This window comes from Rhinopithecus roxellana, chromosome 9 (assembly GCF_007565055.1).
Source record: "Rhinopithecus roxellana isolate Shanxi Qingling chromosome 9, ASM756505v1, whole genome shotgun sequence".
NCBI lineage: Eukaryota > Metazoa > Chordata > Mammalia > Primates > Cercopithecidae > Rhinopithecus > Rhinopithecus roxellana.
In genome coordinates, this window is record NC_044557.1 from 76,726,378 (window position 1) to 76,743,197 (window position 16,820).

Below are 16,820 nucleotides of genomic sequence, written 5' to 3' on the forward strand. Positions count from 1 at the left end.
GTCAAATTTCTCATTATGACATCTTATACCTTTCAGGAGTAGTCATGCCTATATAAGCAGCCTTAGTTACTACCACTCCATCATATCTTATGTACCATTCCTACTGAAATAGTTTGAATTTTTCCTAATGCGGCATATTTCATAGCTGTCTGAATGTGAAATTTCCTCTGCTGAATCTATCCACTCCTTCTTGCTTAACTGTAAAACTCCTTATGTTTTAAGACTCACCCCACGTGTCACCTCCTGTTTGAAGTATTCCCTGAATTTCCTAAATGGAGATGATTATTTATTGCTTTTGGGTGATCTACCACAAATACATCTATTACTGTATTCAAAGCACTGTAATACTGCTTTATCTTTGTGAATCTTCTACAAGACTCTTCAAAGAAAGATACTGTGACATGTCTAACTTCACATTTTTTATGTCGAGCATAGTGCCTGACATATGGTAGGTGTTCAAAATATTTGTCGGTTGAATAAAGAATGAATGAATAAATTTTGTTTTATGGATTTGTCATGTATTTGCATTACAGTAATACATTTATTGCATCTGAAGTTAGCAATAACTGAAAAGTAAACTTCATTATAAAACCAAAAACATGTAAAAAAATCATTTAAATATTATTTACTTAGCACATGCTTATCAATTATAGCTGCTGTTTGCTCCCACTGAGAGTTTCATGTCTATCAAAACTTCAATTTAGGTAATGGTGTTTCAGTGTGGAACTAAGTGTGGCCTGAATGAGATGATGTTGAAAGATTTTGTCTTCTGGAGCTTGCATTTTAAGTAGAGAGTAAGAAAACCCATAGTTACCCAAACACTCACCTAATTACATTTGTGATAATTTTATGTATGAAATGACACATTGCTTCATATATGTGTTTAATAGGGGAACTAATCTATTTTTAAGATGAAAAGTTTTGCAGGAATTTGGGAGATGAATGTACATTTTCTATGTCAGGAGTAGTCACTTTAATTCCAATTTTAAAATCTCTACAGGATCTAGTTCCTTTTTCACAATTTTAGAATACTTATAATTAAAAGTAGGCATTGCAATTGATGCCACAGATATTAAAAGAATAAGAGACTGCTATGAACAATTACACACCAAAAATTAGAATAACTCAGAAAAATGAAAAAAAAATTCCTAGAAATATAAAAGTTACCAAGACTAAATTTTAAGGAAACAGAAAATCTACATGAACCAGTAACTAGTAAAAAGATTGAATCAGTTAACAAAGTCCTCCCAACAAAGAAAGGCACAGCACCAGATGGCTACACTGGTGAATTCTACCTTACACTTAAAAAATTAACATCAATCCTTCTCAAACTCTTCAAAAAAAATTGAAGAGGGGAAAATATATCCAAACTATTTTATTGCAGTCAGCCCTGCCCTAATAGCAAAGACAAAGACACCATAAGAAAAGAAAACTACAATTCAATATCCCTTCTGAACATGGATGCAAAAATCCTCAACAACATGATAGTAAGCCAAATCTAGCAGCATGTTAAAAAAAAATCATATACCGCGACCAAGAGAAATTTATTCCTGGAATGTAACAATGGTCAAACGTACACAAATCAATAAATGTAATATATCACATTAACAGAGCGAAGAATACAAGTCACATGATTGTATCAATGAATGCAAAAAAAGTATTTAAATGTATTTGACACCATTTCATTATTGAAAACTCTCAAAAACAACTAGGTGTATAAGAAATTTACTTCAACATAATAAAGACCATATATGAAAAGCCCATAACTAACATCATACTTAATGGTAAAAAACAAAAAGCTTTTTCTTTATAATCAGGAAGAAGGTAAGGATATCCACTCTCTCCACTTCTAATCAAAATACTACCGGAAGTCCTAGACAGAGGAATTAGGCAAGAAATAGAAATAAAAGGCATCCAAGTCAAAAAGGAATAATTAAAATTGTCCCTGTCTGCAGATGATAAAATCCTAAATGCGGAACAACATAAAGACTCCATGGACCACACTGAGATGTCATCTTGCCCCAGGTAAAGTGGATATTATCAAGCAAACAAAAAAAATAAAAAAGGAGAAAAGGGAACTCTTACACATTCTTGGTGGGAATGTAAGTTGGTCAAGGCATTATAAACAATAGTAGGGAGGTTTCATTAAAAAATGGAAAATAGAACTATATAAGATCCAGCAATCCCACTGCTGGGTATATATCCAAAAGAAAGAAAATCGGTATATCAAAGGGATACCTGCACTCTCATGTTTATTGCAGCAGTATTCACAATAGCCAAGATACGGAATCAACCTGTGTCCATCAGTGGATGAATGGGTAAGGAAAATATGATATATATGACAATGGAGTACTATTCAGCCCCAAAATTGAAATCCTGTTATTTGCAGCAACATGACTGGAACTAGAGGATGTTACATTAAGTGAAATGAGCCAGGCATAGAAAATGGATATTGCATATTCTCATGTATATGTGTAAGCTAAAAAAGTTGATCTCATGGAGGTAGAGAGTAGAATGATGGTTACCAGAGGCTGAAATAGATGACTTGGAAGGCAGGGAAGAAGAGAGGTTGGTTAATGCATTCAAAAATACAGTTAGAAAGAAAGAATAAATTCTGATGTTTGATAAGCAGGGTGACGAGTTAATGATAATTTATTGTATACTTTAAAATAATGAGAAGAAAGATTTGAAATGTTCCCAACATAAATAAATGATACATGATTGAGGTTATGAATGATAATTCAATTACCCTGATTTGATCACTACACATTGTATACATGTACAAAAATATCACATGTATCCCAGAAATATGAATAATCATTATTTATCAGTAATGTTGAGGAGACTCCACTAAAAAAAAAAAAAAAAAAAAAAAAAAAAAAAAAAAAAAAAACTGTTAGAACTAATAAATGAATCCATGAAGTTGCAAGATACAAAATTAACATACAAAGAATCAGCTGCATTTCGAGACCAGCCTGGTCAACATGGTGAAACTACGTCTCTACTGAAAATATAAAATGAGCTGGGTGTGGTGTAGAGTGCCTGCAATCCCAGTTACTTGGGAGGCTGAGGCAAAAGAATCGCTTGAACCCAGGAGGTGGAGGTTGCAGTGAGCCAGGATCATGCCATTCCATTCCAGCCGGGGCAACAAGAGCGAAACTCCTTCTCAAAAAAAAAAAAAAAAAAAAAGCTACAAAATGGCGATGAGAAAAATTACAGAAGACACACAAATAAATAGAAATACATCCCATTTTTAGGGATTAGAATATTTAATAATGTTAAAATGTCCATACTACACAAAACAACCTACAGATTCAATATGATGCTTATCAAAATCTGTGACATGTTTTTCCACAAATAAAGTACTAAGATGCATGTAGAACCACACAAGATCTTGAACAGCCAAAGAATTCTGGAGCAAGAAGAACAAAAGTGCTGGGGTCCCACTTCTTGATTATATATTACAAAGATAGAGTTACCAAAACAGTGTAGTACTGGATAAAAACAGATATACAGACCAGGAGGTGATGAACCTGGAGGACATTACACAGTAAAAGAAACCAATCACAGGAGGATAAATACTTCATGATTCCACTTCCATGGCAAATCTAAAATAGTCAAACCCAAAGAAGTGGAGTAGAATGGTGGTTGTCAGGGGATAGGGAAAGGGGGAAATGAAGAGCTGTGGTTCAATGGGTATAAAGTTTCAGTTATGCAAGATGAGTAAGTTCTAGAGATCTGTTGCATAGTATTGGACCTACAGTTAATACAATATTGCACACTTAAACATTTGTTGAAAAGGTAGATTTCACATTAATTATTCTTACTCAATAACAAAAAAACTTGTAAACTCTTGTGAAGTCATTAAAACTTTATCCATATAATTTTGTAATTGAATTGAAGTAATACTTCAAAATTTTAATAAGACAATGTTTTATTTGAGAAAGTTGCTATAATATATACATACTCACAAAAATATTTTTTAATTAATATAAACTTGTTCTTAACCTTTTTGAATGGCACATGATATTATTTTTACCTGTGTATTCAAGATGAAATCCTGCAGCAGAAACACTGATGTCTGATTGAAAATTTAGATATAGATTATTAGACGTACTATTCAAAAGATGGGGTATTGTTGTTCCTGAAATGATATATGAGAAAGCAAGTCAATGGCCATTAATAAGTACTATAATAAAATTAAGTAAGTTTACTAATCAGTCAATAGATTACCACTAAAAATATGCATTAATCAAGCTGTTTTTTTTTTTAGAAAAAAAGTAGAAATATTTTTTCACAATCCTCTTTCAATATACTGTTCCTGTTTCCAAGAAGACAGACCACTTGAGATGGCTTTAGATTGCTTCCTAAAAATAGGTAGGAGCAAAAAGAGCTGGTGAAAGTTAAAGCTATACGTTTGACATGTTCACCGAAAATAAACGTTGAATTTCATGTGGATTTCAGTATTCTGTGCATGAGCTGATAATAAACAATAAATACACATATATGTATAGTTAATCTTGTTAGAAACATGAAAGTTTGCAATGATTGCTTTCAAAGAGGTTATTACTGTGTATTCTCTCTGCTTTCCAATGTTTTTTGAAGACTGTGCTATACCAGAGGTTTCTGACTTTCAAAATGATAACCAGTTTTAACTGCCTGTATGTTACCAGATTTGTGAACTAATTAAAAAGAAACACAAAATATGAATAAAACAGTTTGCAAACTAAAAAGGAATAAATAATAAACTTAATTTTGAACTTTGCACGTGATTTTTATGGTATAGTAACAACTTTGTATGAGTCAGATAATATAGTCATTGATTTGCTTTTCATAATGAATTAAAGTTAGACAGCTAGATAGATAGATTATTCTATACCAGGTCAAGTGTCTTAATGTTTCTTAAACTCTGACAGCAAAGCTGGTAGTCAGTTTTCAAAAAAATTCCAATTATGAACTACTGTTACTCTTGTCTTTCAGCAAATGCATTATAACGATATTTTTCTGGACTTCTGAAGGAGATCAAATTTATTTTATTAAGTTATTGAGTTTGAAAATATAAAGTATCTGCTTGAAACAATTATTTCTTGAGTTTGCTATTGAGCAAATAGTTTAAGATTTTTGACTCCAACTCTAGCAGTTTCAAATGGCAAGCATGAAAATAAGTAACCGTTAATTCTACATTTTAAGACAAAGTTCAACAAGCATATGAGTTGAGATCATTAAAAATATTTATTTATAAGCAACTGGTTTCTTTACATTTGCTTTGCACAACTTTGTGGACCTCACCCCTGATGTCTTCTATGAAAGAACACAAAAGATTTACTACAGAGCACACACTTGCTTTTTTCCTGACCCTAGTGTGATAACGGCAACCACCGAAGACAGGAATAAACAGAAACTTAAAAGATCATTTCACCTGCCTTGACTCTCTCAGAGGATCTTACTGATTAAGAGTTCTAGTTCTAGAGTCACACCAGCTGGGTCCCAATCTCATTCTAACATTAATTGTACAACCTCAGGCAACTTAATCTCTCTAAGCCTCAATTACCTACAGATTTGTTAGAAAGATCAAATAAGGAAATGCATGGCAAATGCCACACAGAGCTAGCACTTAGTGATCAACAGGTGTTATTTATCACTTATATTATCGTTACATTATGATTTTTAAAGTATTACAGATGGGTGTGGTGGCTTATGTAATAATCATGGGATCACAATCCCAGCTAATCAGGAGGCTGTAAGACAGGAGGATGTCTTGAGACCACAAGTTGGAAATCAGCCTGGGCAACATAGCAAGACCCCAGCTCTAAAAAAAACAAAATAAAATAAAAATTAATTGAGGTTGTGGCATGTGACTGTAGTCCCAGCAACTCAGGAAGTTGAAGCAGATAGATCACTTGAGCCCAAGAATTCAAGGCTGCAGTGAGCTGTGATTGCACCACTGCACTCCAGCCTGGGCAATAGAGCCAGACCCTGTCTCTAAAAATGCACACAAAAAAATTAATAATGATACTAATAAAGTATTACCTAACCTATTAAAAATAAAAGTATACTAAACTTGTGTGGGATTTTTCTAAGACTTCTATCTAAATCTATATTGCTCATGCCTAAATCAAATCACTCCTGCTCCAGATATTTCTTTCTTTTCCTCATTGGTGATGATAAATAATGGGTTCCGCTACTACATTTAAAAATCTCTTAAAAGCGTAAAGTCATTCAAATTTATTTCAGCGTATCTGAATTGAATAAGCTAATCAGTTAGCTATGTTTATATTTCTAGAGTTTAAAAAGTATAATAGTAAAAAATTAACAAAGTAAAACTTTTTATTTCAACTTCTATATGCAAAAGCTTTTGAAGTATTGCATAAATTACCTTTTAAACCTCAATAAATCTGGCTGGGTTTTGTGGCTCACACCTGTAAACTCAGCAGGTGTGATCACCTGCTCGCCAAGGCAGGTGGGTCACCTGAAGTCAGAAGTTCAAGACCAGCCTGGCCAACATAGTGAAACCCCCGTCTCTCCCAAAAAATATAAAACTTAGCTCGGTGTGGTGATGCACATCTGTAATCCCAGCTACTCTGGAGGCTGAGACAGGAGAACCGCTCAGACCCAGGAGTCGAGGGTTGCGGTGAGCTGAGATCTCACCACTGCACTCCAGCCTGGGAGACAGAGCAAGACTACATCTCAAAAAATAACAACCTTAATAAATTTAACAGGTTGTAAAAACAAGTCCACATCTTACATAAAAAATAACACTATTATTTTGTTTATTTCTGGTCTTGTTACACATGTATACACTAATTTTATATAATTTTATTTATTTCATAGAAATAATTCTGTATTCTCTTTATTCTCACCTAACAGTACCTTGTAGCATTCACCTGGTTATTTTCATGACTTCATAGCACACAATTCAAAGCACAGTCTAATTTTTAATTATTATTGCTCATCCTTTTAAGGAAAAGAGCATGCATACTATTCTTGAACCCCAACTCAGCTGAAAATATTATCAGTAATATAAAACCATCAATAAATAATTAGACAAATATATAAAGAATTAAGAATATAATAAGGTTTTAAATATCAATATTGATATCATCTTTAAATCTTTTAAACTTCAGTCCTTGTACCTTTGTGTATAGTTTGTAAAAAGCAAATTAAAACCACCAAGTAAGAGTTGTAGGTAGCGCTTTAATTTTGTTTATATTCTTAATTATACCTGTATTTTAATTAAGCTCAGCTCTCTTATTTACCTGAATAGCTTCCAAGTCTTGGAGCATTGTTGTCTCCCCCATCATAAAAGTCCAGAGAATCCCAATTATGTTCTGTAGCAAAGCTAACAACTTGTACCTGTGAAATAATAATTACAGGTAAGAATAGACATTTCTAACCAGATACACATAACTATAGTCCAACAATCTCTTGGAAAAGAGAGTTCAAATCCTGGACCACATAACTGTGGCCCTTCATAGAAAGTTTTTAACAGAACTGATTTTTTTCCATTATTGTACTGGCTTACACAAGCTGATTTTTATACAGAAAGGCCTTTGAAGCACCTACCAATGTTCACTGTGGGTATAACCAGAGTAATGTCTGTCACTATCTCAGAACAGGCTCTTTTCAAAAGCTTTGAGCTAATCTTATGAATCAGTGCCTGGAATCTCAAATCATTTTCAAAACAATTGGTTAATTTTTATGTATATGTCATTGATTTGAGTTTCCTAGCTTTCTTGTAGCTATTAGGAAAAACCAGATTTGTGGTACAAGTCTACAGGAGCTTATAAAAAACGTTTTTAAAACCAAGTTTATTTCTGGATACTTTTAAATTATCCTTTCCTTGCATAAACTTTGCTCAATGTCTTCTCTTCCTTTATTTAAAAATTTTTAACATGCATATTTTTAACAAGTCTCAGTATGGATGAGAAAAAATGACATTTTGTAATTAATTCAAATGCATGTTTTAAAATTTATTTTAATGAATAGAGTTATAGCAACTAATTCACAGTTGAAGGTCCTTAAAGTTGAGAAGGGAAATACTGGGGAGATTTAATTCTCTCCTGTCTATTAAATTTTATTTAAAGAAAGAGGCATGTGTTACTTTATTTCACATCACTTGGCACAGCTTGAGTTTTTGCAAGAACCCACAGGACCCTCACAACTGTGGATACTATTTTGCTATTCCTTTATTAATTTTTATATAGTTTTTTTTTATTTTTTTTATAGTTTTAGAGGAAGGAAAGGAATAGCTTTATTAAAAGTTTTTTAAGCTAAAAATCTCTTAAAAACGTAGGCACTGTACTCATTCACTAAATAATTACAACAATTTCACTCAATAAAATTTATTATCTGCAAAAGAGCCCATCATTATTCTTCCATACAAGTGAATACTGGTGCCTGTTTCCAGGGGTGAGTGCCACATGGCAATAGATACCCTGCCTGTATGATTGGCATCAGGCCCAGTGTCAATGTTCTAAGACAGGAAGAAGACTAGAAGTAAAGCTGTGTAATTGTAATATAACTGCTACCTCCTTAAGCAATTATAAATTCCCTCTTCATGTCTAAAATTTTCTTTCCTTCAATTCAGGGGAAGAAAATATTGCATTCAGCTTTTTAAAAAATGTGAAGATTCATGCAGGAGTTGACATTTCGGCTAAGCTGAAGATATTGAGCTGAAGGAAATTATTGAGTGTCTAACAATGTAAAAGGAATCAAATCATGAGCTAGATTTAGTGGACCATGAGTAATCTTATTTAGTCACAGGGGAGGGTATTTACATAAGAAGAAATACACATGCAAAGTTAGAGAAATAATAAAAAGTTCAAAAGAGTAGAGCTTAGTAGCTAAATACAAGAGAACTTAGAATCAAAGAGCCTAGGTTTGCAACTTCCTGCCTCCTTCTCCTCATTGGCATGCCACTAAAGGAAAGTTGTTCATCTTTCTGTACTTCAGATTATTTAAATAGATTATTGTCATAAGGGTATCTAATACATAGATTCATTATAAAAATTCAATTAGTTAATTCGTATAAGGTGCCCAGCATGTAGTAATGACTCAATAAATCTTAGCTAAGAGGAAGATCAGGGGAGAAACTCAACAAAAATCTAAACACTAGCATAACAACTATGCGCTTCAAGACATAGTGATACCTTCAGTTTTCCAATGAAGGTTTCAGAAGTCTCGGAGGAAGAACATGATTAGGACTGTGCTCTAGGTACAGCACTGCATTGGGTGAAGAAAGTAAAAGTGAAAAGACAATTTCAATATCTATTTCAGTAATATTTCAATATGTATTGCAGTAAAAAACAATGAGAGACTGAAGTGTATTGGAGGCAAGTGTAGTAAAAATGGGAACCCAGATGTTACATGTGTTGCTGTAGAGAAAGTTATTAAATTTTGTGTGATTCGAATAGGGGAGGAAGTGAAAGGAAAAATTTGAGAAAAAATTATTTTCTTTTCTGAATTATTGAGAGTAGTGGGGTAACAAGAGCAAAAATGTAGACATCGCCAGGAAAATCTATTACCTAGGTGGGAGAAAGAAAGTCAGTTTACTTCTGGATACGTATGTCTAGTGTATATAGCTGAATAATGCCTTCTGAGGACACCAGGTTCTGATCTCTGGAACCTCTAAATATTACCGTATATGGAAAAGGGTCTTTCAGATGAGCTTAATTTAGGAATCTTGAGAGAGGGGAAAAGAGTCAGAGGGAGACTCGACACTCAAAGAAGAGAAGACAATGTGACCACAGAGGCAGAAATTGGAGTGATGTGGCCAGAATCCAAGGAATTCCAGCAGCCACTAGAAGCTAGAAAAGAATAGGGAAGAGATTCTCTCATTCTTGAGACCCTGAAGTGGTCAGGGACAAGGTAGGAGAGGTTCTGCCAGGATCTCAATTTCAGTGCAGTAAAGCTGATTTTGGACTTCTGGCCTCCACTGCTATGAGGAAAAAAATAAAATAAAATCTGTTGTTTATAATGATAAAACTCATGGTAATTTGTTACAGCAGCCAGAGAGCTATAATATAATTTGCCACTGGGATTTGAGGTACATTGTGAATGTAGTTTGGCATAATAAAAATATAGAGTGTAGAAGAAGAATTTGGCCAGAAGAACTGGCAGACAATGCTATGAGATTTGTTAAAGGACTCAAATAAATGATTGAGTACTCGTTATGACAGAAGACACGTGAAAGCCAACTAGAGATTTTTTTTTTTCTTTTTTTGAGACAAGAGTCTCGCTCTGTCTCCGAGGCTGGAGTGCAGTGGTGCCATCTCCGCTCACAGCAAGCTCCGCCTCCCGGGTTCACGCCATTCTCCTGCCTCAGCCTCCCGAGTAGCTGGGACTACCGGCGCCCACCACCACGTCCGGCTAATTTTTTTGTATTTTTAGTAGAGACGGGGCTTCACTATGTTAGCCAGGATGGTCTTGTTCTCCAGACCTCGTGATCGGCCCACCTCGGCCTCCTAAAGTGCTGGGATTACAGGGGTGAGCCACTGCACCCGGCCCTACTAAACATTGTAAAAGAGGTAATTATTGACTCACTGTTCAGAGTAACTCTGCATTAGATATAGTTGTCCATCATGGCAATGGAATACCTTTATGAGGTAATGAATTTCCAATCATTAAAATTAGGCATCTATCATTATAACTGTTCAAATTCCATTTTACTTCAGATTACATAAAATCATGATAATCATCCGTAAACTGATACAATAATGTAACCAACATATTTTCCCCCATGGTTAATTACATATTTCCCTTTTCCTGATAACTATCACTGTTAATTTTGAATGCAGCCCCATTGAAATTCTCCAACAGATCCTGCTAATATAAACAAACAAACAAATGAATCTACTCTTTGCCACAAAGAGTGGGAAATTCTCATATAATATTAATTTAACAAATTAATCTGTTTGTTGAGGTAATTCTCAAAGAATGTTCAATTATTCTATATTATTGTAATTTTTCAGCATTCCAAATGTTTCTTCTTCTCCCCTCTTTTCAACAATGATAATCCCACTTTATCTCATATATGATTTATTGAATATTCATATAATTCTTTATTCACACACATATTTGGCCCAACAGAGAAAAATATTAAACATTGCTTTAAACCTAGTGCAGTAGCCAGGTAGCTCTTAGGTAAATTTAATGAATATTCAAATATAAGTCATATATTATATATGTGTGTGTGTGTGTATGTGTTACGAGTTTCTATAACTCAGTGATATGTCTAAAACTAGCATCCATATAAGTGGTCAATTAGAAAGAAGTCCTTGATAGCTGTTTTTAGCGTGTTTACAATTAAAACCCAAAATTTTTACACACTATATGTTTGCTAAACGCTCTGCTAAACTCAAATTTTGTTTTCTAAAGTACAGTCAAGAAACAAAGTTCTTCCTCAGTGGAAGATTTTAGTGTTATTCATATGTGTCCAGTTTTGAATAGTGTTTGCCTAGGATAAGTGATATATAACATAGTTTTTCTGCAGACATCTTAGTAGTTCCTTATGCCTGCTAACTCTAAAATAGTCAAAACTCCACTTGTGCAAGTATTCATTGATTCGTTCTAAAAATATGTACTGAGAATATACTGCCAGGCACTGTGCAGTATATACTTCCAAGAACTGTACTAGCTGACAGAATGGACTTGGCACTGTCCTCATGAGCTTACAGATAATTAGTAGTAACATTAAAATGTGATGGGTGTTATGATAAATAAATTCCAGGGAACTGTGAGAACATACAGCAGAACTTAACCTTGTCTCAAGTTCATGGAAGGTCTTCCACAGAAAATGTATTTAAGTTGAGACAGAAATGTCAAGTAAGAATAAACAAAATAAAAGGAGATCATAGAGAGTGTTGGCAGAAAGAACAACATGCACAAAGGGTCCAAAGGCAAAAGAAAGCTAGGTTTTTATAAGGAGCTGAAATAGTGCAGATAGAATAGTTACAAAATAAGGACAGAGCACAATGGCATAATCAATAGTGTCGAAGGATTTAAGGAGATTGGAGACAACTGAGGTATTATATATAAAAAAATGATAGTATTAGATTTTTACTTTCAGATGGTTACTCTACTAGATGTACAGGAGATAGACTGGAGGAGAATAAGAACCCGAGACAAGGATGACGCTACCTGATCTTGGGTAGTAAAAGTGTGGATGGAGGGAAATAGACTTGTTTAAGAGATTTATGAAAGACAGACCTGACAAATTTCATTGTACGGAGTTAAGAGTCAGAGAAGAATTAACATTTCTGGCTTGTGTAACTTAATGGATGAGGAAGTTGTTCTGAGAAAGAGAACACTGAGAAAGTTCTATAGTTTTGAGAAGATTCTATGAAGTCAGTTTTAGACAGGTTGAATTTGACAAGCCATCAAGAAGTTTAGCTGAAAATGTCCAGTAGGCAGTTGGATATATGTTCTGCAGCTTAAGTGAGAGGTCTGGGTTAGATATTTAGGTCTGGATGTCATCATTTATTCAGCCCCTCATTCAAAAATATGTTTTCTGATTTTCCATTATGGTTTAGGTCCGGACACTTCTAGCACATGAAAGTAGCTGAAGCCATGGAATTAGACAAGGTCGCAGAGAGAATAAGGTGAAATGAACAAAGGCCACAGAATCTCATAAACACTAATATTTGAACAATAGATTGAGTTGGAAGAGAAGACCAGGTAGGAGATAACAGAAGTAGGAGCTACAGATGTAGAAGAGAAAACAAAACAAAATCCAAGAAAATATTGGTCTCCTAGGATCTAAGGAGACAAAAATAGTCTATTAGGAATCAGGGGAGGAACAACAAGACAGAGCAAGAAAGATGAACCACACAATGGATTTAATCACATTTAGATCTTCACTATGAGATTGGCTTTATTAGAGTATTGGGTGCTGAAGCCACATTGCAGCGGATCAAAAAGAGAAGATGAAAACTAAATAAAAAATGCCAGGATTTTCATAATTGTAAGATAAGATAGAAATAAGTAAGCTAATGTTAATATATAGATGCTCTGGAATAACCTTCAGAAGATTACAACTAGATGATGTGGTAAAATTTCTATGAAGGTTCTAAAGATATCATATCATTTCAGATCCTCTACATAAGCTGGAACATGGGCAATCCCAAAATCCTTACTATTCTACTATAATAAGATAGGGTTGATTAGTTATCTTCAAATTTTACAAATTGTCTGTAAACTAGCCAGAATGTAAATATGCATCTATAATCTTTGGATGCCCTTAAAACTCTGAAAATGTACATGCTTTAGGTTTTGTCATTGGTTTGCTGGCATATTTTACTCCCAATGCCTGTCAAGTAATTTTTAAAACATCTGAACAATTATAAATCCATGAAGCTGATTATTTTTTACTAAAAAATATGCTTCAATATAATTTCATTATAAATGCATTGTGTCTTGGCTAATTTTTCCACAATTCACATATGTCTCAAGTTTCTAAACAAAAACTCTACAAATCAATTAGAGAAGTAATAAAGTTATATCTGTGAAGGCTAGATAATGTAATATTTATGAAGCATAATTGCCTTTCATAGAATATATATACTGATTCTGCAGTAAAATATTACCAATTCATCCAGAAAAAGATATATCTTTATGTAAAACAGAATAACTGACCAAATAGCAGCCCCCAAAATAGGCATAATTCAACTAACAGGACAGTTACTGTTGATTACCTGTTTTTAAAGAGCATCCTCCTTCCTTGCTAACAGAGACCTGGTTTAGTTCAATTAAGTGAGAGATGTGTGCATCATAGGAGGCTGCACTTATTGCTTACTCCTGATATGTAACACTGTTTTATTTGAGCCAAATTATAGTAAATCTTTGGTTGTTGCCCATTGTATAGGTCAGGAATGGATATGATTACAATCTTGGTCAATAAAACAGGAGGGAAAGTCTGCTGGCAGGTTTCCTGAAAAGTTTTCTTAACCACTGAAATGGTACATAACATAGGGCCATTCTGTTTTAGCTGCTGGCCATTGCTATGTAGGGCTGTTATGCCTAGAGCTTTTGCAGCCACCTCAAGACCTCAGGAGAAGGTGTCTGAGAACTAAAACCAACAGGCTAAGCATGGCAGAACAGAGCGATGGAAATAACCTGCGTGAGGAAAGACACAACTGAACCCCTGAAATAATGTTTAAATCTGCTTACCTCAAGATTCCGTGTTATATGGGGGTAATACATATTTTTGTGTTGCTTATGCCATCTTGAATTGGCTTTCTGTTAATTCTATGTGGAAAACATTAATAACAAATATCTTTCTATTCATTTCAACCATGTCAGTCAAAACCACTTGCTAAACTTTTAGAAATAATGTTCATTCTGTCATCTCTGAAAAGATTAACTACAAACATATAATGAAAAGAATAAAAACTTAAATATTCTTACTTGAATGCCAGCTCCCTCTGGCACTGTGATCTTCCACACACAATTCAGATTGTTGTCATAGGGCTCAGGGTATCCAGGTGACAAAATAGTCCCTTTGCGCTTAGTTAAAAATCCACCACAGGGCACTAAAAATAAAGCAGTCCAAGAGAGGGAGTTAATTCTAATGCAAAGGATTAAAAAAGAGTAAAGGTCAGAGATAACATCTTAGACAGATACTAGACTTGCAAATCAAATCATACTGTTTTTCAAAACTCATAAAAGCAATGAAAATTAAGTTTTTGTATACCATGAAAATGTTAAAAAATAATTAGACAGCATTAATGGATGACCTTTGAATGGCATATCTAAAAATCATACAATTAACTCAATAACAGCATATTATTTGCATTATATTACTAAAACATGCATTGACTAAATTTGCCTTAAAAATAGTTCATTTCCAGATAAATATTGTCTTGAATTTTTTAAAAAAATTATTTGGTACTTTCTCCTTCCTGCATTCTTTGAGGAGTAACAGCATCCACTGAAAAGTAATGAGGATGATGATAACAATTATGATCATAACATTTATATAGAGCCTACTATATGCTAGGCACCCTTCTAAGTACTTTACATATTTTAACTCATTTAAGCCTCCCAACAACTAATGAGATATAAATAAGTATTCTCCACATTCAACAGCTGAGGTAATCAAATGGAGTCATTAAGAGATTGTCTTGCCCAAGATCACATATTAAGAGATGAAGCTGGCCAGGTGCAGTGGCTCACGCCTGTAATCCTACCACTTTGGGAGGCTGAGGTGGGAGGTTCACAAGCTCAGGAGTTCAAGACCAGCCTGGCCAATAGAGTGTAACCCCATCTCTACTAAAAATACAAAAAATTAGCCAGACGTGGTGGTGGGCGCCTGTAGTCCCAGCTACTCGGGAGGCTGAAGCAGGAGAATCACTTGAACCCAGGAGCCAGAGGTTGCAGTGAGCTGAGATTGCACCACTGCACTCCAGTCTGGGAGACAAAGTAAGACTCCATCTCAAAAAAAAAAAAAAAAAAAAAGAAAAAAGATGAAGCTGAGATTTGAATCCTGGCAGTTGGAGCCAGAGTCCATGTCCTTAGGTGGAACTGAAGATACTTGAAGTGGTCCCAGTTCAGTTATTGCCATTCTAACTACTACAAGAAAGAATATGTATGCAGACTTACTCAGAAGTCAATAAAGACTTCAATCATTTTTAGAAGGTACTAGGCCAAAAGCAAAATTCTCATGCCATTAATAGAATCACCTTGATTTTGGTCATGACCTAACTCATAACTCTTAAATTCTGTGTGACTTTGACCTGTTCTTTAAACTCTATGAAACACAGATATCTTACCTGTGGAATGGTAATGCTATTGTTTCTAAAAGGCTTTTGTGAAAAATACAAAGAAACTAGAATGTACATAAGAAAGTAGAACACTGCTTGAAACACAGTTAGAACTCAATAAATCATATTTCCTTTTGCTACAACTATTATTTTAGGTTCCAATGGTACTGTGTTCCTGGGGAATTTGTCCTAATATGGTTATAAATGATGAGATATAAGGAACATATCTTTTGTAATAATTTTTTTAAGTGAATTACAGATTTGTGCCACTTCCAAAGACAAATGCAAACACCGGGGCAATTACTCAAAAAAAAAAAAAAAAAAAAAGAAAAGAAAGAAAGAAAAAAAAAAAAACTGTTGCAAACTTTTTAAAATAGTGTGACAATATATTTTTAAAGAAACTCTCGGCCGGGCGCGGTGGCTCAAGCCTGTAATCCCAGCACTTTGGGAGGCCGAGACGGGTGGATCACCAGGTCAGCAGATCAAGACCATCCTGGCCTACACGGTGAAACCCCGTCTCTACTAAAAAATGCAAAAAACTAGCCGGGCAAGATGGCGGGCCCCTGTAGTCCCAGCTACTCGGGAGGCTGAGGCAGGAGAATGGTGTGCACCCGGGAGGCGGAGTTTGCAGTGAGCTGCGATCCGGTCACTGCACTCCAACCTAGGCGACAGAGAGAGACTCCGTCTCAAAAAAAAAAAAAAAAAAAAAAAAAAAGAAAAAAGAAAAAAAGAAACCCACTTAGTTGTGTTTTCTTACAAATCTCTGTTAATGGGTTATATACAAATTATGTTTAAATTAGTCAAAATTAATTTAGCCCATTTAAATAGAAAACCAGCAGTTTTACATGATTTGAGAATGGCATGCAATAGACAGAAGAAGAAATTTAAAATATTCACCCAAAAAATAGAACAAAAAAAAAGTAATTGATGAAGTGTTGATCCTGCCAATTAAAAAAAAATACTTTATAGATGCTCTTCCTCTCCATCCCCACCATCCCCACTGCCACAACCTTTCCTCGTATATATATATATATATATATATATATTTTTTTTTTTTTTTTT

At 34.4% G+C, this 16,820-nt stretch overlaps 1 protein-coding gene across 3 annotated transcripts in view; it reads right to left on the bottom strand.

The window, feature by feature from the left end:
- The window catches only part of CSMD3 (CUB and Sushi multiple domains 3), a 1,308,251-nt gene that overhangs the window by 151,583 nt on the left and 1,139,848 nt on the right, over positions 1-16,820 (bottom strand). For all 3 annotated transcript variants that reach the window (XM_030937706.1, XM_030937708.1, XM_030937707.1), the window contains 3 exons: positions 14,404-14,528; positions 7,257-7,353; positions 4,040-4,144 (listed from right to left, as the gene is read on the bottom strand). In XM_030937706.1, the coding sequence (XP_030793566.1) occupies positions 4,040-4,144; positions 7,257-7,353; positions 14,404-14,528 (327 nt within the window). The remainder of the gene's footprint in view (positions 1-4,039; positions 4,145-7,256; positions 7,354-14,403; positions 14,529-16,820) is intronic.